The following is a 26,244-nucleotide window of genomic DNA, read 5'->3' on the forward strand; positions in this document are numbered from 1 at the left end:
TTTTAAAGACTTGGCATTGGCACCCAAGTTATGATGCCAACTGTGCACTTTAACTAGACAGCAGCATAACCATAGACACGAGATCTTGCCCAGCAAGACCTCTCCTCAAGGAAAAAATATAATAAATCTTCAGATGTAGATACTCCACATCTAGTATGTGGCAAAAAAGTGAAAAAAGGGGAAAATGTATATGGGGGGGGAAAATACTGTTTTCTCATGTGCAACACATAAGACCCGAACAAACAACTGAAGCACTACATGCTGGAAGGATACAACTAGATCAAAGCATCAGCCTTTCTATTGATGCTTTGATGCAGTAGGAGAAGAAAAATAACTTGTGGTACTATGATGCATCAGTTGGTTGAGTGAATCTCACAAAACCAGAGAACATGTTTATGTCGTATTTCAATATAATTTTATAGATAAAATAAAAATGTATAAAATCTGTATATATACACAGTACATGCATATATATATATTATATATGCATATATATATATTATCATAAATTTTTTTGCACATTTTAGAGTGGCCTTTTTATTGTGGCCAGCCTAAGGCACGTTTATGCAATAAACATGCTGTCTAATAAGCATCTTGATATGCCACAACTGTGAGGTGGATGGATTATCTCGGCAAAGGAGAAGTGCTCACTAACACCGATTTAGACAGATTTGTGAACAATATTTGAGAGAAATAGGCCTTTTATGTACATAAAAAAGTCTTAGATCTTTGAGTTCAGCTCATGAAAAATGGGGGCAAAAACAAAAGTGTTGCGTTTATAATTTTGTTCAGTGTGTGTGTATATATTTATATACTGTATACAGTCGAACCAAAATTGTATTTTATTTTTAACTTATTCAGACACCTTCAACATTTTCTCACATTATCACAGTTTATTCACTATAGTGTAGAAAATGGTAATAAAATATGACAAGAAGTTAAACTGTGTCAGACCAAAATCATCTTGATAATGTCAGATAACTTTGATAAAAAGGTATGTAATGGATTACAATCAACCAATCAGCTGTCAGCTGATACACAATTAGATAATACCAATTTAGGTCAAGCAATTACCAAGCAATGCTTTTTAATTGTTTTACTAATTACAAATTTTTTATAAGCCTATATCATTATATTATTTACAATACTCAGCATGGTTTTTAGGGGGGGGGCAGCCCTCAGATTGGCCCTCAGCCCCTTTTTTTATCAGTACTGGTAGTCCACTGTATAAAGAATTTTTGGGTATAATATATCACAGTTTACTTTATTTTGCTATCCTCACTTACATAAATGAACTATATTATCCTGTACCCACTAGTACCATAATAATTTATGGTTTGACTGTATGCATATATATGTATATATGTATATATATATACACACACACACACACACATACATACATACATACATACATACATACATTCATGCATCATAGTATTTAGATGATTTCACATTGTACTCCAAGGTACTTCAAACAATACATGCACACAAAAAAACATTTCCAGGTGATGTATGAAAGATGCAACACTGGGTAGATCTTACCCCGACTTCTCCAATCAAAACCTAATAATGCGTCTGAACTTGTTACCCTCATTTCCTATTTACCCTGCCTGTGGTTCTAATTGAATGGGAGGAGTATGGAACACCAGCGGCGTTATTAAAATCTACCGGAGATATGAGCTAGCGCTGCCACGGCGAGGGCTCTGTAAACAAACCTGATGGGAAAGCCACATGCGGATCGGTGACTCTGCAGAGTTCCATTGGGCTGCTGGTTTAATTGCCTCGGGCGGCAGTCTCCTTATTAATACTGTGCTGTGCTCTCGATTCGGTTGTGACTGAATAAATAGACTGTGATGCAGTTTCCCCACCACCACCACCACCACCCTCAATGGAGCGAGCCTGTGTTAGTGTTCAATTACTGTGTGGTACACAAAGGTGAGGGTTTTGCTGCTAATGAAAAGGTGCAATTTGTTCAGAGTCAATAAAGGCCTGTATGCGGAGCACAGAGAGAGCCCTTATCAGTTTCCCAAGAACACAGCACACAAACCCAAAACTATATCAATGCTAAAGGTTTAAAAGGAAATGTGTTTACGCTGCTTGTAACAGTCGGCTACGGGCAGCATGATGGCTGCATGCAAAATATAACTCAGCCTTTGAAAACAGAACACATGCCCAAAAAATATGCCATTGCCATATTACCATGGTACAAACAACTGGCTGAATCACTATATGCATTTTATATTTGCTGTATACTATGCGTTTTAAATTTCATTTGCAACAATGTTATATGTAGTCATATAATCATAGTTGATTAGATGATCATAGTTTCATTTTAAAGACCCCCTGTGGTGAAAATCTTTAATGTTGTTTACATGTCTGTGTTTTTTTTTTAAATATGCCTTAAGACAAACCATGTGCAAATTCATAATTAAACACCATCGCTGAGTATTTTCTCCAAGAAAGGAACCAAAGACAGGCTCAAAAACGTGGTTTGAAATCGCTAGTGTTTCTTAGGTCACAACAAACTACCAATCACTTCAACGTGTGGGCGGGCTTTAGCATATTATTAACTAATCTCTGAAGCAGGGGAGTCTCAAGAGAAGCCGTACCAGTATGTTTTTCTGTTGATATGAAAAATCAGGTACTTTTAGCAATATAGCGGGTGAATAATGTACTCTATATGATGTATATTACGATGTTATGCTGAACTATATGTCTTTCTCCGCTGATGTCCTATGATGTTCAATGCTTTTCTAAGGATGCTGATTTTTAGAAGGCAGACTGAGATGGCTAACGGGAACATGGTTAGTGTAATATTGGCAACACATTATTAGCTGTTTGATAACATAATCAAGCAAAAGGCTAATCATATTAATCACCGTTATGTGTACAGCATTGTAAAGAGTGCTATTTTGCAGCGTTTACTACATTAAAGTTGAGCGAGGGGATCTCGGAGTTGGTGTGAGTGAGTGGAGGGGGGGCTAATTTGCATATTCACGGTTCCGCGTATACTAAATGAAGCAAGGGTGTAGAGTTACATTCAAGCTATTTTAAGACATGAAGAATTTTTTTTCACAGGAACATTTTTTAAATATGTAATTTTGGTGATCAAAGATGAGTTTTAATGGATACAATTATTGACTAGGGCGACTATAACATATGTCTCTGAGTGCGTGCGTGCGTGCGTGCGTGCGTGCATGCGTGCGTGCCTGTCTGTCTGTCTATCTGTCTGTCTATATACATAAACATGTGTGTGTACATATATACACTCACCTAAAGGATTATTAGGAACACCTGTTCAATTTCTCATTAATGCAATTATCTAATCAACCAATCACATGGCAGTTGCTTCAAAGCATTTAGGGGTGTGGTCCTGGTCAAGACAATCTCCTGAACTCCAAACTGAATGTCAGAATGGGAAAGAAAGGTGATTTAAGCATTTTTGAGCGTGGCATGGTTGTTGGTGCCAGACGGGCCGGTCTAAATATTTCACAATCTGCTCAGTTACTGGGATTTTCACGTACAACCATTTCTAGGGTTTACAAGAATGGTGTGAAAAGGGAAAAAAATCCAGTATGCGGCAGTCCTGTGGGCGAAAATGCCTTGTTGATGCTAGAGGTCAGAGGAGAATGGGCCGACTGATTCAAGCTGATAGAAGAGCAACTTTGACTGAAATAACCACTCGTTACAACCGAGGTATGCAGCAAAGCATTTGTGAAGCCACAACACGCACAATCTTGAGGCGGATGGGCTACAACAGCAGAAGACCCCACCGGGTACCACTCATCTCCACTACAAATAGGAAAAAGAGGCTACAATTTGCACAAGCTCACCAAAATTGAACAGTTGAAGACTGGAAAAAGTTGCCTGGTCTGATGAGTCTCGATTTCTGTTGAGACATTCAGATGGTAGAGTCAGAATTTGGCGTAAACAGAATGAGAACATGGATCCATCATGCCTTGTTACCACTGTGCAGGCTGGTGGTGGTGGTGTAATGGTGTGGGGGATGTTTTCTTGGCACACTTTAGGCCCCTTAGTGCCAAGTGGGCATCGTTTAAATGCCATGGCCTACCTGAGCATTGTTTCTGACCATGTCCATCCCTTTATGACCACCATGTACCCATCCTCTGATGGCTACTTCCAGCAGGATAATGCACCATGTCACAAAGCTTGAATCATTTCAAATTGGTTTCTTGAACATGACAATGAGTTCACTGTACTAAAATGGCCCCCACAGTCACCAGATCTCAACCCAATAGAGCATCTTTGGGATGAGGTGGAACGGGAGCTTCGTGCCCTGGATGTGCATCCCACAAATCTCCATCAACTGCAAGATGCTATCCTATCAATATGGGCCAACATTTCTAAAGAATGCTTTCAGCACCTTGTTGAATCAATGCCACGTAGAATTAAGGCAGTTCTGAAGGCGAAAGGGGGTCAAACACAGTATTAGTATGGTGTTCCTAATAATCCTTTAGGTGAGTGTATATATATATATATATATATATATATATATATATATAAAGAAAAGAAATACTTTTTTTTTTGCAATGCGGCATTTTATTATAAATACAGATATATATATATATATATATATATATATATATATATATATATATATATATATATATATATATATATATATATATATATATATATATATATATATATCTGTATTTATAATAGAATGCCGCATTGCAAAAAAAAAAAAGTATTTCTTTTGCATTTGAGGTGAAAAATTACTTGGACATGTTATTGACAGTACAGTGTACATTATGATTGTTACAAAATAAAAAGTATATTACATACTAAAGAGGCACTCTGTATATTTGATTCTGCTTCATTTAGTTTCTAAGGGACATAAAATTAGGCATATCTTCAAAGACAAATGCTTTGGCATCATTAGTTCATCATTAGTTCTGCTATCCCTTCACACTCAGCTTGTTTGTAAGTTTGTTTGTTTTGTTTTCTTTTCAACAAACTGCCATGAAATCTAATTACCCTGATTAGTGTGGCTTCATTCTGAAAATAATCTGCAAACGTGACACAGTGTCATTTAACAAAGTCTATTCAGCTCGTAACTGCGTGAGGCAAAGGGGAGATGATAAGAGCGGATGAGAACCAATCAGAGGAGAGCGGGAGCTGGTATCGGTAATGCTGAACCACCTGACTGGTGCTGAGAGACTCTTTGCTTGTGGCTCTGCCATTCGTTTCGGCAATCAAAACACACAGGTGGAAAACAGATAGCCGTAAACTAAACATTTAATGAAACGCTCCAACCATCTGATAAGGAAGAGATGCCTTTTAGAAGAGATGAGTCCTCCCCCATGGAAAAATGGAAATCTGTGTTTGAAAGGGAACGAGAAAGAAAAAGGAAAGGAAAGGAGAGGAGAGGAAAAAGGCAGCATTTAAGGAGTATTTTTCCTGTAAACAGAAACTTACAAAAAAGAGATACTTACAAAAAAGTAACATTATATGCTTTTTTGTGCATAGTATAATTCAATGGGGGTTTTTTTTGGTATTACTTTGTAGTACCATGTCAATATCATGGTACATTAATATGGTAATCTCAATGTATTATAGGATTTCCATCAGATATCATCACCGTGGTACCACAATAGTACTCAGACTGTAAGAAAGTACAAGAGCTAAAGCAAAATGGGAAAAAAAGAGCAAAGAGCAAACGTGGGAAACTATTTTATTAAGTACCCTGACAGGTGTCAAAACAGGGTTGAAAGAGCAGATCAGATGGCACACTTGCTGAGCACAATGGAATAATGGTGTACCGCGGGGATTCCTTTGAAGTGTTTCACGTTTTCTTCTCCTTACTGCCTTTATTTGCTTTGAAATGACTGCGGCTCCGGTGAGCCGGGAATCCAGGTTATCATGCAGTGTGCGCCCCCACAGCGCTGAATCATAGTGGGAATGAGCTCGGAGCAAACTCACATGTTCAAGTTAGAAAACTTCAAATCCATCTGACTGCACTTTCCGGTGCAATATTTAACACGGTACTGTACTGCATTTTAAAGGTCCTGTTCTTCGTGATCCCATTTTTCAAACTTTAGTTAGTGTGTAATGTTGCTGTTAGAGCATTTATAATACCTGTAAAATTATAAAGCTCAAAGTTCAATACCAAGCGAGATATTTTATTTAACAGAAGTTCCCTTTCAAAGCCTACAGCGAACGGCTGGTTAGGACTACATCCTGGTATTTCCTGCTTTAATTACGTCAGTAGAGCAGTGTGTCGACTAACCTCCGCCCACAAGAACACACGAAAAAGGGGGCGTGGTCTTGTTGCTCCCGCGTGGAGAATAGGAAGTGTTGCGTTCGGTTGAGTTCGTATAGTTTGTTTGTTGCCATGTCGTCGAGACAATGTTATTTTCATCCCGGAGTCAAGTCACCTTTGTTTGGCTTTCCCAGGGACGCTGTACTTAGAGATCATTGAGCGCATGCATCCCCGTTATGGTAAGAGGCGTGACCTTTCCGATAACGTGCGCTCTGCGTGCCCTAAGCTGCTGTCGAATCACAACACGGGAACCGCTGGCACAATCAGAACTCGTTACGTATTTCTGAAGGAGGGACTTCATAGAACAGGGAAATCTTTCAAGCCATTTTGAGGACAGTGAAAACAGCAGTATACAGATAAGTAAATTGTGTGAAAAATACTGTGTTTTTTTACACGCGAAACATGAACACATGTTATATTGCACACTGTAAACACAATCAAAGCTTCTAAAAAACACGAAAAACGGGACCTTTAAATGCATGCACGGAATTTGCATATATCTGAGAATTTGTCAAGTTAATGGTATTCTCATAACCAAATGATATATATATATATATATTTAATAAAATAAATAAAATAAAAAATAATAAAAATAAACCAAAATAAAATAAAATAAATAAAATATGACTTGGCTACATATAACGGTTGCAAATTAAATTCAAAAGAATAATGAATACAAAGAATAATGATATTTAATCATTTATATTGATATGAACAATGTATATTCTTTTGGTAACACTATTTTAAGGTGACGTAGTTACACATTACTACATGTATTTACTATAGTATACCAGTACATTATGCATAATTACAAGTAACTAACCCTAAACCAAACCCTAACCGTAAGTACAAAAAAAAAACATATACAAAAAATATTAAAGTGTAACCATTCTTTTTCATTAAATTGTCACCCTATTTTAAATTGTTAGGTAAATTAAATTGTAAGGTAATTTTATTTGTAACACTATTACAGGGTTCGATTCACCCTTCGCAGCAAGTTTGATTGACAGGCGATCTGACCAATCACATCGCCAAATCTTCCGTTTTGTCCGATAAAGCAGTCAGGAGAGTTATGCTGCCTTCACGTGCTATCGGAATTATCGTAAATACGAGTTTCCTAGGTAAAAATTGCACATGAACGCCCTCTGATGTCGTGTTTACCACTGGGAAGTTCGGAAATAATTTTGATACCCCAATTCCCGAGATGGGCGTGTCATAAGCTTTAAACATGGTGGCGGGGAGAACTGGACTGCTGTGTCCAGTGCAGGACCAAAACAGCTTGGTCGTCTTGTCTTGACATTAACGTAGTACATATTTACATGTGAGTAATCATATGAAGTGTATTGTATGTTTGGTACACAGCGAAAATAGCCTGCATTTGACTGAAATTACAGAATCAGCAGAAAGCGGACTATGTGGAATGTTTATGGTGGTCGGTGCATGGAGACTACAAATGATGATGGTTTTAATAAGATTTTCCCAATAAATAGGCAAGAATAACCTGGTGTCCACCATGATTCCTGTTCACTCCGACAACAAAGCACTTGAATGCAACAAGCTCGTAATCACGACTTCTAAAGTGGGAATTAGGAAATTTCCGATAGCACGTGAAGGCAGCATTAGTACGTCGGTGGACTTGAACTTGGAAAAAACGGTGTGTACTGACATTTTTCCGCGGTTGAAACAACATTTCTTTTAGTGTTCATTCATGTTAATTTGAGGCTTATCAATGAACTAGAAGGAAGAGATAATCGGTCCACGAGCAGCTTTAACTGAGGCGCTACAGAGATCACGACACATTAAAGAGCCACAAAACGCTATTTATTGTTTAAATGTCTTTTTAAAAAATGACAATTTCAAAGTTTAGACTTTGTTTCATTTCAAAAGTAACTTGCTCTGTCCTGTCTGTCGGCGTGTTGTCAGTGTCCTCTTTGCTCCGCAATGTATTTTCTCTACGTGAGAACGTGTGTGGTGTGGTGTGAGAGCGCCATGGCTGGTCGGACATTGCAACAGTAACTAATGGGGATGGGTCTTAGCAAAACGGTCAATTCTCACAATTAAGTAGTTGCTTATTAGCATGCATATTACTAGGATATTGTCTGTTTATTAGTACTTATAAAGCACATATTAATGCTTTATTCTGCATGACTTTATTCTACATCCCTTAATCATTGTCAATAGGTATGCTTACGCTACAAAAACGACCTTACTAACTATTAATAAGCAGTAAATTAGGAGCTTATCATCGTAAATAGTGAATATATATCTTGTTATATTTGTGACAAGCAGGGCAGAGAAGAGCCATGAGAGAGTGTCACCTGCACGTCACACCGGTCTCGAATCCTCTCACTGAGGAGCTCGGAAGCATAAAAGGAGGAGCGACGACAGTGAAGGACGCAAGATGACCAGCCCTGGACTTTATGTTTTGTTTGGTTTATGTATTATTATGTGTGTGCGGCAGTTGACCGTGTGGAGGCTGCTGTTTTTACTTTCATTTTGGTGTTTATTTCTTTATTAAAGAAATTGAACGTTCGTCGGTTCCCGCCTCGTTCCTTCCTTCATAAAAAACTTTATTACAATATTGTTAAAATTTGATGAAAAAGAATTGTTACACTCATATGACTATGACTATGTGCATGCACACTATGTGCTAATCTCTTAATCTGGGGGCTTTTCTTAGCAAACACTGAAATATATGTATTCATTGATTCAATGAATCAATCAGCACATCATGTAATTAGAATAACATTTCAAATTGACCCGCAGCTAACGTTTGATATGAAATGGACATGTAAACGCAGAGAGATGCAGTATAGTATTGTTGGGAAGCCGTGCTGAGGGAAAGAGGAGGGCTGTTTTTTGGCTCTGGTATCTGGCAGCACTGCTCTGCTAGTCTGCTGTTTGTTTTGCTCAACTGCTGCCTCTAGCAATGCTCCTGCAAGCAAAACATGATATCTGCTGCTCTTTTCTTCCTCGTTCTCTCACATTCTCTACTTCTCTCTCAGTCTGAAAGAACCTGTGGGGCGATGAAGAGACGCTGCTCATGGAGCGTTAAAGGTCCCATGGCATGGCATTTTTCTATTATTTTATAGTGTTTTCTGAGGTGTACTTATATTATTAGTATGATTTTTACATCATAAAATGTCATAATTTAGAAATAAAAGGCATTTTTTCTATACTGCTGTTTGCCCTGTGGCTGAATGCCCTGCTTCAAGAGGCGTGTCTGCTGTGAGACTTCAGCAAAAACGCCCACTGTTGTGATTGGCTGACATCTTTGCATTTTAAATGAGCGGAGGGGGCGTGGTTTAACGAGGCACGAGCAGGCACGAGTCTGCCAGAGAGACGGATGGACCTGTGTTCACTTCTCATCAGTTCTCTCAGCATGTCTCAGTTCAGGGTGAGCTGTTGTAGTTACTAGCATATACTTCAGGTTATTAGTTTATTTCTAGTCGGAGGGGCTGTCACTCATGTCAGAAAGTTAGTAACTTTAGTAAATTATGGATCAGCGGCGCTGACTCGAGACGCGAACCGTTTAGAACGATTCAGTCCGATTTGGTGAACTGGTTCGGTTCACTAAAAAGAACCGATTCAAAAGAATGATTCGTTTGCGAACCGGACATCACGGAGACGAAGCGATTGCTAACAAAGTTATTTATAGTAACTACTGAGTTATGAGAGCGCTGTCAGTCAGCGCGAGTTTATTGTGTTTGTATCTGAGAGTTCTGAATAAACACGAGTCCCAGTCACACCGAGTCCTCTTCATCATTATTCTACCAACTTTGTAACACATGCAATGTACCATTACAGCGAGATGAACGAGTTAGTAAGTGTTGAGTATAGCATTATTTCTAGATATGTTCCAATCATATGAATAGCGTCATTGACGCGCATTGAGTAACGTTACACAGCGCAAACAAAGACACAACAGCTGTAATCGAATGTAATCCAGTTTATTGTGGGGAAAGCTGGCTAGCCTAGCCGGATACCCTCACGCTTACCCTCCTTCTGCTTAATCTCACGCCGCGTTTGGTGCCTCCGCTGTGGGCCAGATGCAGTACTGGGGGTCGGGGATGTTGGAGGCCGAGCTTCGGCGTGCGTGAAGTTTATCTCTAAAGATGGGACTGCTGATGTTAAACAGAAAAGACTGTATGCACATTTTAGAACAGATAGACGCGACAAGGACGTACAAAAACACTGACTCACAAGATAGAAAACACGAAAACACTGTTCTGTCGGGAGAGAGAGAAGCCGCTGCGTGTCCACAAATAATAAATAATAAGCTACACATAAGAAATCAATGATCACAGATCAGAAGGAACTGAAGAAAGACTTCTGTTTTCATTTGTACATCCAAACACTGAGAAACTGCCAGTGTTCACTCGTTCACAAGTAACGTTCATGATCTGGAGTGTTTGCATGGGCGTGCCAGATTCTCTGGGCGGGGGAAAGGGAGGAAACCGCTCCTGCTTGGACGTCAAACCAGGAGACTTCAGGATTGGCTCGTCTGGCCTGTCATTTTCTCAAAGGCAGAGAGAGACAGCCAGAACTCGGGTTTACACCGATCAACATTTCTATCCACTTGGGGACAATATTCAGGCTAGGGGAACTCATATTAATGTTGAAAAACCTCATAAAATGATAATTTAATGCCATGGGACCTTTAAGCAAAGCCCACACTGCAAACACAGCAAATGTAGCCCACTTCTATGGACCGTTCACATTCCCTGGATTTAAATCGCATTGGAACAAATTTTGTGGTTTAAAAATTAAAGAGGAATGTTCTATACATGTTCTACACAGTGGTATTGAAATATCTAGAAGTAACCTGGTAATGTGAATATGATAATCATTCAGTACTTCTTTGTACAGCACATACATACTAAAAAGCTGTTTTATACCATAGTACCACCATAGTATTCTTGGAGTACCATCTCTTTAGCCTAGAAATCTAGACGCACCCTAGCGGCAGCAAATCTAATTTGGTCGTCTAACAACTCTCCGTTGGCTTGCGAGCTGGAAAACTCTGATCAGGCTCTGATCAGGCCAATCACATCGTGTATAGAGTCGGTGGGCGGGCTTAACATAATGAAGGCAGAGTTGCGGCGGTTCCGCGTGCTACTTGTAAACAAAGAAGCTGGCGAAAAGCGGTCTTTCGAATCGGTTTTGGGTGCAACTGGAAGACTTGGAGTTCAGCTTTTCTTTGAGAAAAGAACAAAGAACGGCACTGAAGTAATTCTTAAGAAAAGAAGATGAATTTGGAGTTTTGACGACCGGATACGGCGAAAGTTTAATCTATCAACTAGCTCGATTCACCTTCTTCGTTGCTATCCTATTGCGGCAGAGGGAATCTGAAAGACAACTGTTTATCCCGCCCCTCGGATTGAGCCCTGCCAATGGTGAGTTCCCAGACCCAACATCTTGAGGTGGGTCTGGCTTGTCAGGCTACCATCTCTTAATTAATTGAATTCATCAAACATATCTCAATATTTGCAGAGAAAAGCCTCCAAATTAAGACATTTCAAATGGTAAATGAATTCCAGTACCATTCAGAGCTGACTAAAGTGGTGCTATTGTTCTTCCCACCCTAAAAGTTTAGTTCTGAGGTTCATTCCAGTTACACCATCACAGCCATTGTTAGGATAATAGAAACAACAGTACTGCTTTAGCCGGTCGTTTATGCTGTATCACTATTGACTGAGCTGCTAAATTACTTTGACAAGCCTGTTATTATGTCTAACCAATTACTATCAACAATTTGAGGGCAGCATCACCAAAAAATCTTTAAATCCTAGTAGCATTTTAATTACATATTTTGGAAAGTCTCGTCAGGGTAACAGATGAGGAACTGAGCTGCCATCTAATTAGGCAGTCTGGAGCTTGTTGACTAGTAAGGGCCAAACGGTGAGGGGGAAACAACTCATGGATCCATCCACTCTAAGAGGAGCCTGCTGTTGAATGAAAGGGACTTTGAAGTCTAAAAGGGCTTTAGAGTGTCCGCCCACATGGGGCTGGGAAATAGAGCGCCACTCAAAACTTAGCAAGATGTGGCATAATACAAACCAAAACTTTATATTAGCAATTTCCAAATTGCTACTAGGGAAACATATAGTTAGTGGGTGTTTTGAAAGACTAATCAGTCTTAAGGAATAGGCTAGCTTTGGGTTCACCTGCTTTGGACTGAACGCTTTCTTTGTCATTTTTGCGAAAATATTAAACTGGAGATGCTTAAAATTGTAATGGCTGTGGTTATGCTTGAAAAAACGTGCAAGTGATTACATGGACATCCATGGAAAATTAAGAAATTAAGATCATTTTACCAAAAAACATAAAAAAATTTAACAAATATGAGTAAAATCAGATTGTTGAATGAGCATCGTGATCAATACTAATTCCAAAAAAAAAAAAAACACAACATTGGTTGTTGGATGACTAGTAGGGGTGGGAATCGGCAGATTTAAAAAAAAAATTTGAAAAAAATATAGAGAGGGTATGCATTGACGTCACTTTCCCACCGGAACACAATCAGGAGTGAGTGGCAGAAGAGCTGCTGCATGACTTGATTTAATAGGGGAAAACGTGAGTAAAAGAAACGGTTATCAGTTTAAAAGGTTAGGCTCGATATAGTGTTCCTTACAACTTACCAAAGATCTAGTGATCCATGGATATTGACATGCAGCCAGGAATCGTGTTTCCTGACATTTATATGAGCCTGATTTCGATACATAAATATTTATCACTGTCAGTCATCACAATTTCAAGAGTAAATCCCGCATTTATATGCGGATGGGCCTATGTATTGAAGCGTGTATGTAGCCGCTTGTAAAGAATGGAAAACAAACGTTTTATTCAAATTCTGAATATAGGCCTATTGATAATTTTTTTATCACCTAGGCAGTTCGCAAAAAGCGCTTCCTTTATAATCACTGAAATCGGTCACTCGATCTCGCACAGTTTCGTTATATTAATCAGTGAAGCTGATGACATAATGAATCTCTTATTTACATAATGTCTAGACTTAGAGAGGATTAGCGCACGTGCAGAACTCAGCATTGGACAAAAACTTGAGTGGTGAGTGGATTCTAACTTCAACACCTGGGATTGGCCATTGCGTTGTGGAAATCAACAAACATGTCCGTGATTGGCTACATTACTCACCGACACGAAAACACGTAGGAAATTGAATCATTTGACGAGCGCAAGTACAGATACCGACTGGATCTTTTGCCAACTCTTTTTGGCTAATAATATGCTATTATTACAAGAAAAAAAGCAGTTGTTTGAGTAAGAAAAACACTCTATTATTAAGTCCTCCTCCCTCGGTCCGGAGGGGGGCACAGGGATGTCCAAGGGGTCCATGGCTAAGCCAGGCCCAGGCTCGGCATTCACTCTGTAAACCAATGATGCCTCTTAGTCTTTTTGCCACTCAGTGGGCGTAACAGCAGTCACTCCGGGCCGATGGTGACGTGACGTCATGTGCATACTCATTATTGCAGCACCTCTATGCCCAGTCTCTAACAGAATTCGCGCAGAATTCTACAAAGCCCCTCCTTCCGAAAAGCTCAGAGTGCTCTGATTGCCCAGCGGACCCAGTGTGTTGTGATTGGCCAAAAACCTCAAGCATGTGTCGGAAATGTAACATCCCTTAGCATAATCAGAAGCTTCAGCTTCCAAGGCTTCTAAAGCATTTGCAAACACACAGTTAATAATAATGTTGACGGTTTTACTGTGTCAGTTGAGCCAATCGATTGGAACCAACTTTGCAAGCACCACTTGAGCAGATCGTTTCACAGACTTTGTATATAGTCTACGTCATACTCTCCCAGGTTTAGGAAGCTGTCCTGAAAAAAAAAGCTAACTTTTTTGGTTGCACTGCTCAGGAACAGCTTTATAAATCCATCTTAACCTCTGATTAACCTCTGAAAGCAAAATCAGTTTTCCTTTTGCATCCGAACAAATGATGACAACACAACAATTTACTGAAACCTCATCTTCTATCCTCAAAAGGGTTTTACATTCTCAGCAAATACAATAAAATAATAAAATAACCCAGTAGCACTGGACTGAGTTAAAACAGCATGAGAAACCTGGTCCTGGCCCCGTATCCTTGGGCACCACCCAAGACTTTGCGAGTGCTCGCGCCATCTCCTTGACTCCTGAATGTAAAATTCATCTTCGGTCTCCATTAGGCAGACAGACGCTGAGGCATCTGGAAATTAAGATTTAATACACTTTGAATAATTAAAGCCACAGATCAGTGGCAGCCTTAGATCCCTCCGAGAGCCCCAGTGCCAGAGAGAACGGGAACCGGGGGGCTTTGAGCTCTACTTGCAACACAGCGGGATGGACCGGCATCAAACAACAAAGGTGAGGGTGCGTGGCAGGGTCCCCGTTTCTGCTAATTGCCTTTCTGATTAATTGATTAATTACAGTGAACCCTCATCGTTGTTATCCCGAGAGGATGAGGCAGTGGGTACGATGAAGGTGGCATTTGATATGGAGCAGCTCAAGGAACTGAAATGACACGAGGTGAGGCATGCGTTCTTGGCACGGCTGCTGGAATACTGATCCAGAGACCGGCTTCTCAGAGCTCCATCCTCGGCTGTTTGTAGTGCAGTTCTGTCACCGCCAGTCCCCAGGATCAGAGGCACAGGAGACGGGACTTTGCAGAGTATTTCAGGGAGGTGGGCAGACATTTTAGAGAGAGAGAGAGAGAGAGAGAGAGAGAAGGATGAAGAAACACCTGACAGCCAAACGGGACAGACGGTAAATCAGAGCTGGGTGGAATTTGGATGCCAGAAGTGGATTCTGCTCTCCACATGCTATAAAAAAACAAAGGCCAGATCGAACCTGTGCAAGTGCAATTCAGTTTAGTGCCAAAGGTGGGTGAGGAATATATGGCGGCCCCTGTAAGAAGGTAGTTTATGAATCGAATATGATGTATGTTTTATTGAAATGATTCAAGATCTTTACAAGACATGCATACAGACTAAAGTTAAAATAAGGTCTGACACAAAAGCACCACGTCCTATATAATGGAGTACTAAAATGCTGCAAAATGGAACATGGCACTATGTTTAGACATGTAGAAAGTTTAGGACGCCTTGGTTATTTCTCATCTGAACTATGAGACATGTCCAGGTCACATTTCACATAAAAATTAAGAGTAAAAACCACACACACACACACACACACACACACACACAAAAGTAAACAAAATTATATTGTTCATAAAAAAATAAAGATTATTCAAGGACTATTATTTTATTGCAAGATTATTTTCATGACAATTAGTCGCATTCATCCCTAAATAATTCTCATTACTCTTAATGGTGATTTTGATTAGATTCTCATTAAAGTTAAACAGCATAAATCTGCATAAATATCATTATTTTGTGTTACAATAATGAGAATGGGGTTATTTATTTGTGCATTACAGTAATATAAAATGTGCATAATTGTCATGGAAATAAATGCTACAATGAAGAAATCGTAATTGTACTGAAATATATATAAAATAGCAATGGGTTAATGACATGACGTGCATTTTTGTGGTCCAAGTGCATTATTTCATTTGAAAATAATTTGATAAATTCATGACATATATCACTTTGTTCTATAAAACCTATTTAGTTTGAATTCATTTTTAGTACATTTAACTAATACATATTATTTTTATGTTTTTGTTATCTTAAACCCCCAAAATGTCAGGTGGTGCAACTGTCCAAATAAATTAACAGACTAAGAAAACTATTTAAAATGGAGTCTTAATAATAAAAAAATTATAAACTAAATACTACGGCATCATTTTAGCTTTGAAACACTCTCTTAAATACTGGTAAAAACTGCTAATTTCAAGTATGGGTAGGTTGGTTCACTTTCCATGTCAGGTGGTACAACTACAGTATGGTACATACAACTATTTGGTTGAACCGCCTGACATAAAAACAGTCAAAAAAAGATTTTAAAGGGGTCATCGGATGCCCATTTTCCACAAGTTGGTATGATTCTTTAGGGTATTCATGTAAAGTCTATAACATATTTTGATTAAAATTCCTCATTTTCAAACATTTTGGTTAAAATGTTTGTGTAAAAAAACACCTTTTTTACACAGCAACCCATTTTGGTGCATGTCTCTTTAAATGATAATGAGCTACTGCTCACCCCACCCCTCTCTTCCGTGGTGTGTGTAGACACGTGAAGTGTTGCCTTGGCGGAAAGTGTACAACTAGCTGAGGGCGGAAATATGCTAATATGGGACAATCCGTCAGCAGTTGTGGGCGGAGCATGAGCAATATGCTTTTTGAGGATTAAAGGAGTGAATGGATTTGTATCATTGTAGGGTGGTTGTGTCCACACACTGCAAAGACACATTTATATGCAAACACCATCTAAAAGTGAATGTTGCATCCGATGACCCCTTTAAACACTTTGAAATGTTATTTAACATATGCATTACATAATTTTTCAATATATATATATATATATTTTTTTTTTTTAAACACCTTTTTGAAGCTTAATTTGTCAATGACCCAAATATACAGTATACATTTTATATTACAAATACAGAAATGGGGTAAAAGGTGCTATTCAACCAGCTTCTTTTTCAAACTTTTACAAAGCAATAACGTTTCAGTGTAGCGTCTGTAGACATTGTGAAGGATCTAAAAAGGTAATTATGGGCTCTCGTGACAAACAGAAGTGAAATCTAAATGTATTATCATTTTTAATTAAGTCCCTCAAAGCGAAAAGGAAGAAAGTATAAACACGATGGACGTCCTGATAAAAAGGACGGTTTGTGCAGTTTCCATATTTGGCAGCAGTGTATTAGTTATACTGATTAGAACTGAGGCTGTAAACGCCTGAGAATATATCCTTCTTTCAAGAAGACAAAAGAACAACTTTGTTTTTGGTGTCTGTGCGGGCTTTCTTTGAATTATCATCTTGTAGACAACTATATTACAGTCTTATGTACTCGCACCATGCCGAAAAGCTTTTGAAATGCTACGGATAAAATATTTGCAAGAAGCCGAGTTATTTTATTACCAAACAACAATACAATAGCTTTGAGCTGAAAGCTTTTAATGCTAACAGCTCCGTATGAATTATGAGAGCTATAGCCTATACTGTCCTACATACACTACAAGTCTTAAAATCACATATGCACCCGGCTGAGGACAAACACCCCCGCAATGCTTTTCCTGCTATTATCTTGGGTGACATGTCTTTGTTTATAAGAGCAAACACAAGGCAGAGCATTACTGAATCATACAGTTCCCGCGGGGGCATCGAGGAGTTCCTTGGTGATATACCACCCTATGACTTATTTATCCAAACCCCCATTTGTCTCATCGGAGACGCACACTAATGAGTCTCAAATGAGGGAGAGAACGCAGCCGTAACACCAGTTTCATCATCCTTAAAACAAACTCCATTCATTACGCTTATGGACTGGGCAGGCTGTGACTCAATAGGGTTTGGATGAAAGAGACGCAAGAGAAAACCAAAAGATACTTCAGCAATGTTGAGTTCCCAAGGTGGGTCAGCAGCTTTCAATCAGTCTCTCTGGTCCATTTACGGACAATCAATGTGGGCACACTATGAGCATGTCAGCGTGACAACAAATGCTATATAGGCTGGAAACAGAGAACAGTGTGGTGTACGCCGACCCCACCATTTTGTTGGTGTACACCGACACATTTAAATATTCTGGCTCTGCACGACCTTCTGCGCGGATCTGTGAAATGCTTGGGCATTTTTGGCACCAGCAAAGGGCAAAACCGCTGTCCAAGTGTGACTAAATGAGCTACTGGCCGACAGCTGGGTTCACAAATAATGAATGCTGGAACAAATGTGTTAGCTGTGCTATTTGTTTGTTTGTTTATATGTATGTTTATTTCTCCTTGTGGATTCCTCAAGTGTGGCTTACTGAAGCAATTTTCCGCCTGGTCAAATTTAATGTGTTCCTCTGTTTATCCGCTGTCAGGCAAATGTTGATTTATATACATTTGATTTGCAAATGTGACTCATTACAATCGGTGACTGAACGGTTTATCTTTCATGTCTCAGAGAGGATGTTTGGCTACTTTTTAAGGTATGGTTGTTCACGGACTGAGCTGTAATAATGACAGAGATAAAGTTATTTGGAAAGGGATTGTGGGAACTGTATTTGCAGTTTTATTTGTGGGAACTGTGGATGGATGGATGGATGGATGGATTGCATGATAGATATAGATAGATAGATAGATAGATAGATAGATAGATAGATAGATAGATAGATAGATAGATAGATAGATAGATAGATAGATAGATAGATAGATAGATAGATAGATAGATAGATAGATAGATAGATAGATAGATAGATAGATAGATAGATAGATAGATAGATAGATAGATAGATAGATAGATAGATAGATAGATAGATAGATAGATAGATAGATCTTAAAAACAGAAGGAATGACAGACAGACAGACAGGTGGATGGATGGATGGATGGATGGATGGATGGATGGATGGATGGATGGATGGATGGATGGATGGATGGATGGATGGATGGATGGATGGATGGATGGATGGATGGATGGAATGAATGAATGACAGACAGACAGACAGACTGACAGGGTGGATGGATGGTGAATTGCATGATAGATAGATAGATAGATAGATAGATAGATAGATAGATAGATAGATAGATAGATAGATAGACAGACAGACAGACAGACAGACAGACAGACAGACAGACAGACAGACAGACAGACAGACAGACGGACGGACGGACGGACGGACGGACGGACGGACGGACGGATGGATGGAATAAACGACAGACAGACAGAATGAACAACAGAGGGAACGACAGACAAACAGACAGACAGGTGGATGGATGGATGGATGGATGGATGGATGGATAGAATAAATAACAGACAGACAGACTGGGCGGATGGATGGTGAATTGCATGACAGACAGACAGACAGACAGACAGACAGACAGACAGACAGACAGACAGACAGACAGACAGACAGACAGACAGACAGACAGACAGACAGACAGACAGACAGACAGACAGACAGACAGACAGACAGACAGACAGACAGACAGACAGACAGACAGACAGACAGACAGACAGACAGACAGATAGATAGATAGATAGATAGATAGATAGATAGATAGATAGATAGATAGATAGATAGATAGATAGATAGATAGATAGATAGATAGATAGATAGATAGATAGATAGATAGATAGATAGATAGATAGATAGATAGATAGATATGACCTGTAAAAACTGAAGTAGATAGAATGAGCACTGGTGTTAACCTCATGTTTATGTTTGTAGTCCTCACAAGAATGCCCCTAAGATTCCCGAGATGCTGTCTAGGTAGGCACTTCACTCGCTTTTGAGACCCCGCTGCTGAGAATAATGAAAAGCAATCTCCAAAAATCTCACTTCAACCACTAGTTATTAACCATCGCTACCTGAAGATATCAGACGTGAAACACCTATCCATCACTCCCTGCCTCAATTCCACACCTTCACCCACAAAACCCTGCCACTATCTCACCTTCATCCTCCACCCAATAAACACCAAATACCATCAACCTCCATGTCAAGAGCATCTCTTCCAGTGTTTATTAGTCTATACACACACGTCATGGCAACTTCTTCATGGTCACACTGAAGCTGTTTGGGCTACTGAATCAACAGGAACTCTGAATTCAGGTCGTGATGTAATGACATCGAGCTAATGTCCAAATCAATCTAAGCAAAAATATCACCCGTCAAAGAAAGAATTTTCTAGCGGAAGGAGGATACTTAGTGAATTTACATTTACATGCGTTCATTCAACAGATGCTTTTAACCAGAGCGATTTAAAAAATGAATTTGCTTAATAAAATAATGTTTTAATGAAAAATTGTGTCCATGATTTGTATTATGCAGTAACCATTTTACAAAATCAATAAGGCTATAGAGGCCATTATACCATGATGAATATAGTCAAGGATAAAGGGGTTAAAGACGTTTTGCTGCTCACTGCTATGAGAAATGCTCTTTAGCGTTGACTCTATTCACAATCCGCGCAAACATCAACATAAATATAAAGATAAACGATACATGCATACTATAAAAGGAAAAAGAAAATGTCTGCATCATTCTGAGAAAAAATACTGTTATGAAAGGTCCTATGGATTAACTCAATGTCAATATGAAGGTAGGCCTATCGCACATTTAAAGAATTTCATTTATTTTATAATAATAATAATAATAATAATAATAATAGGTGTATAAAATAAGTCTTAAATTAAACTACTCGGGTGCACAATACAAATGAATTCAGGGGCTCTGCATTGAGCTGTAATCCTCAAGATCGACTAATTTTAAGGAAGTGGATACTGCAGCACACCAGGAAGGTGTTTGGGAGTGAACACCGATAAGGCTGCGTGTAAAATTGTAAACATTTATGTACATTACACCCAAACGCCCCTCTCAACGGCAAAAGCGCTGTTTAACAGCTGCAGAGTGCATGAAAAGCCCCCTGGTCGACTCGAAACGGTTTGAGATACAAATGCTCCCCTGAGACGGCTTTGGCAGTCGAGAACGGGCATGTGGAGGATTGATGCGCGTGTGTGTCGGTAATCATAACCCACTGTACGCGTGCAACGCCGCCTCTCACACTTCCAGCGCTCATATACGGAAAGGAGGGAGAGATGTGATTGATATTGGTTTTTATGCAAATGTAGCATTTGTAAATGTACAACACGATACAATTTGCATAGTCATTCAGTCAGTGCCGTTTATAAGTGCATTAATCCAGCGCCGCTCTCCTTAGAACAGCTGCTCACACAAAGCCAGCGCGAAAAGAACAACGCTCGCAAATGGAACATGACCGCCCATGTGTGCATCTGCACCCCTGTATTTTTTGGTGATGGGTCGCAAACATGAAAAGTAATTATAAAAGAGAGCTGTGCACAGAAAGGGCGTTGCATGTAAATGTATGCATTGTATTAGACATACTGACCTCAGACATGTTGACGCGGCCCTCCTGGAAGGAGCAGTCGTTGGCATTGTGGGTGCACATGTGTCGGTATTTGCACCAGTGACATGGAAAGGAGCCATTCACACAGGTGAGACACCTATCAAGAGAAAGAGAGTATTATTCAATTATTAATTCCAGTTACACATGGATGCATTCTATTTTAAACCATGACATTTACACACAACATACTCAGGTTTCTCTTTCATCAGCATTTGGCACTGTGCACAATTATAATACATTTATATGTGGTTTAATTCATATCTGCATAATAGAAAACAATGTGCTGTCCTGAATGGGAATAAATCAGATTTTTCGATTCAACAATGAGGTGTGCCTCAAGGCTCAATACTGGGACCACTTCTTTTTTCCATTTATGTAAATAATATACCATTCATTTTCTAAAATTGTCAGGTTCAACTTGATGATACTGTCATATGTGACCCGTGCTGGCAAAATGAGTCGGAATGCGCACGGGATAATTTCGAGCTGCAGTCAAAACAGGAGAAAAATTTACATTTCGATTTTGAGATTAAGCCCTCGTCTAGCAATCCCAATGCTCCAAATAGCAAGTAAACATCTAGAAGTATCTTTATTTGTATGCTTTTTGAGAGTACCTTTCCTTTGTCCATGAAAACGATCTTATTCGCGCTGACTAACAGATCCGCGTGCGCACAAAGACATACACAGAATTACAGTATTCAAAATATCTGTCATGAAGAGTATTCACGCAAACATTATCTTTGTGTGGCAAATTTGGTGTTATTACCAGAGATTATAAGGTGTGATCGCTAGGTGATTTTGTTTTGGAACCTTCAGAAAACAAACTAGATTTTTCTCAAAATTGACTTTGCGGCTTTTTGTCAGATTCCAACAAATCATACATCATTTTGTAGATTTTAAAAGAGAATGTGAAAATAACAACAACTCGTTTTTGAAAACTTTCTCATTGCGACAGCATAGGTCACATATATAAATCTAATTCTGCTTCTCTTCAGTATGATTTTAATATTTTACAAGATTGGCTTTTGGATAATATTTTGGTGCTTAATAAAACCAAGTCCTATATTATGATTTTTGGTTCTAGACAGAAACTTAAATCCAAAACGATACTCCTTTGCATAAGTTTGATACTATTAAATATCAGAACGATTAAACTATTAAATGATTCTGAACTTTCTTTCAAATCACATATTAATCAAGTTTTACACAAAGTCAACTTTGGAATTAGTAGTTTACATCAATCTCGAAAGTGTTTTTTTCATACAAGAAACTTGATTCTCAACTAATATTTCCAACTCTCGATTATTGTGATGTTTATCAAATGGCTTCAAAATTAAATCTTGCTTCACTTAATACAGAATATAATAAACTTTGCAGATTTGTTATGGGATGTTCTTTTTTTAACTCATCATTGTACAATGTACAGTATGATGCACTCCAATGACCATCTCTGCATGTAAGAAGTTTAAATTTTACTTTGTACCCTTTTCTTTAAATGACCAAGTTATGCATTCTGCCCAGACTTCTTTCTATGTTCCTTGTGCAAAAAAAAAAGGCAAAATAACTTTTATGTTTAATAAAATACACTGGAATAATATACCTGCAGACATTAGATCCATTACATCATTTCGGAAATTTTTTTTTTCATCTTATTTTAAGGTGGACTGTTGGACTGAAGCGGTCACTGTTGTGTATAATTATTTACACCTGTTTACATATGTATATTTGTTGTTGTTGTTATTACATTGTGATTTTATTACGTTGTATGTTAGGGACCCATCGAAAACGAGATGGTACATCTCAAGAGGTTTATCCTAATAAATAAATAAACATATTATTCGCTTGTACTCAGAACACTTTAGTACCCAAACATAACACCCTAAATACCCTAGCAACTGCCTAGCAATGCTCTAACACCCTGCAGCAAAGAGTGATAACCTCATTCTACAACCAAATTACCTCCCAAATAATGTATGTAGTGACATCAGCATTAACAAAAAATTCTATGCAGCGTGTACGGAACTGAACTGAACAACTAGTTGTTTGTTAATGACGTATTTAAATGCAAATCAGAGATGTGTCATGCCCCGGCAACCGTCCATTACACCCCATTACCAAGATGGTTTTTCAAACAAATCTACCTCTTTTATGTCTTCTCTTTCCATCTTTCAAGCAGAGGTGACAAAGACCAGGTGATGTGAGATTGAGACAGATCAAAGACCAACGCTTTTATCAAACAGCAAAGGAAAAGAAACCGAAAGATAAGACGCATACACACAAACACAATCCATTCATTCAGTTATCACACACAGTAAACGGCCAAAGAGCAAAGCTTCACATTCAACAGTTTAAAGTGACATTTACATCAACAACGCTGATGATTTGTTCGTTTAAGACATTTAACGACTGAGCCCACATTTGACAGAGTTGGCACCTCAAGGTGAAAAAAATAAGAATGCCAGACACGTCACAAACAACACTGATCTGTCAACTTTCCACACACTGCACGGAGACAAAGGTGTAGGTTGGCTTTGTTGCTATGGATACAGAGGAAGATTTTGTTGCCGTTTGGCAGAGGAGGACAAGGACGCTGGTCTGTACTCTAGTCTCAGAGACCCGTTGCTAAAAGTCATAGCAGAAGAGTTGCGTGGGAGCAGTTTCTTATCATGCGTTCGGCAAGAACTTCAGAATGAACTGAGCTTGACATAAGAGGTGGAAACAGATTTGTGCCGTATTTCTAAACCATTACACACCTGTATAGTACAGGTAGTACAGACACATAAACACACACACAGTAGGGGTGATTGGGACACTTTTTTCCAGTCATCTCAACGGCAAAATCTGAATCTGTTATATATTTGAATATTAAAATGTAATTTATTCCTGTGATGGCAAAGCTGATTTTTCAGAATTTTGATGCTGAAAACAATTATTTTAAATTGTAATAATATTTCACAATATTACAGTGTTTACTGTATTTTTGATTAAATAAATGCAGCCTGTCTTTCAAAAATCGTACCAATCCCAAACTTTTGAACGGCTATATTATATATATATATATATATATATGTATATGTGACTGTGACTGTGGCGAGGTTGACGAGCGAGAGACGTGGGAGGAGCGAGCGAGACCGGTGCGTGATTGAGAATGAGCGTCACCTGCGAGGCACACCGATCTCGAGTCCTCTCATGAGGGAGCCCGGAGGCATATAATGACGAGCGACACTAGTGAAGGACGAGAGAGGACCAGGCCTGGACTTTACGTTGTTTTGTTTATGGTTTGTAATGTGTGTGTGCGAGGCAGTTGTCCGTGAGGGGCTGCCACTTTTACTTTCATTTTGTTCATTTATTTATTAAAGTCTTTAAACGTTCGCCGGTTCCCGCCTCCTCCTTCCCTGAACAACAAACCGTATTACAATTTTATACCCCAAAATTCTTCATAAAGTAAAGACTACCAGTAAAATTGATAAAAAGACACTTTGACCTGATCATGTTTAGCTTAAGTGTTGTTTCTTTAATTGCTAATGCGACATTTAACATCACAGACTGAACAAAATGAAGCATTTCTTGGTAATTGGTTAAACTAAATTGGTATTATCTAAATGTGTGCTTAAATTCAACAGCTGACAGCTGATTGGTTGATTGTAATCCATTACATACCTTTCTATCAAAGTTATCTGACATTATCAAGATGATTTTGTTCTGACACAGTTTAACTGAGTTCTTGTCATACGTTATTGCCATTCTAAACTATAGCGAATAAACTGTGAGAATGTGAGAAAATGTTGAAGGTGTCTGAATACATTTTGGTTTGACTGTATGTATATATGCGTCCAAGCTCTACAACTCAATTGTTGAAGTACGGTCTACACAAAGTGCCACTTCCACAGTATTTTAAGACACACTCCTCGAGCTCCATGTAGCTCAGCGCTCCCGAATCCTCCTCAGATGGAGCGTGCTTTTCTCATATCATGAAAAGGCTTCTGTGGTCAGCGAGAGCGTCACAAAGAGGCGAGAAGTGTGCTCTATGCCTCTTCCCTGTCTGTGCCAAATGTTCAAAGGCTTACGCTCAAGTCCGCTGCTGGTGCATGATAAAGCTTTCTCCTCACTCTGCTCCGACTACATCCGGTGAATTAACAGACTAGCTGAACCTGACGAGCAGAAATAGAAAAATTCTAAGGGAGGGGAAAGGAAAAGAGAGTGCAAAAAAGGAGAAAACGATGATGAAACAACAAAAAGAAACAGACAGAGAGAGCAAAAGGGAGAGCAGAGTAGAGCAAAACAGAGAGAGAGAGAGAGAGAGAGAGAGAGAGAGAGAGAGAGAGAGAGAGAGAGAGAGAGAGAGAGAGAGAGAGAGAGAGAGAGAGAGAGAGAGAGAGGAGAAAAGAGAGAGAGGCGTAGGGAAGCATCCACTAATGAATGTCACATTGGCACACTTTGATCTTGTATTATTCAGATCTTACTTCCTGAAGAGGCACCAACATTACAACCCATCACTGCTGACACGCACCTCAAAAGTGACATGTCATCCTCCTTACTGCCAGTACTGTGACTGTGAAACAAATCAAACTATTTTATGACAAAATATACTTTTCTTTATAAATTTTCCCCTGAAGTCCACTTTCAGTTTTCTAGCAACATCATTTAAAAATAAAAAATATGGTGTCATACATATATACATACATACATACATACATGCATACACACATACACGCATACATACATACATACATACATACATACATACATACATACATACATACATACATACATACATACATACATACATACATACATACATACATACATACATACATACATACATACATACATACATACATACATACATACATACATACATACATACATACATACATACATACATACATACATACATACATACATACATACAGTAGCCTACTTGC

The 26,244-nt window shown here is 38.8% G+C and overlaps 1 protein-coding gene across 1 annotated transcript in view; it reads right to left on the reverse strand.

Moving 5' to 3' along the window:
* plxna1a (plexin A1a) overlaps window positions 1–26,244 on the reverse strand; it is a 252,074-nt gene that overhangs the window by 80,245 nt on the left and 145,585 nt on the right. The window contains exon 9 of the mRNA XM_079802430.1: window positions 21,302–21,416. Within this exon, the coding sequence (XP_079658556.1) occupies window positions 21,302–21,416 (115 nt within the window). The remainder of the gene's footprint in view (window positions 1–21,301; window positions 21,417–26,244) is intronic.

Source organism: Gobio gobio, assembly GCF_949357685.1.
Source record: "Gobio gobio genome assembly, chromosome: 21".
NCBI lineage: Eukaryota > Metazoa > Chordata > Actinopteri > Cypriniformes > Gobionidae > Gobio > Gobio gobio.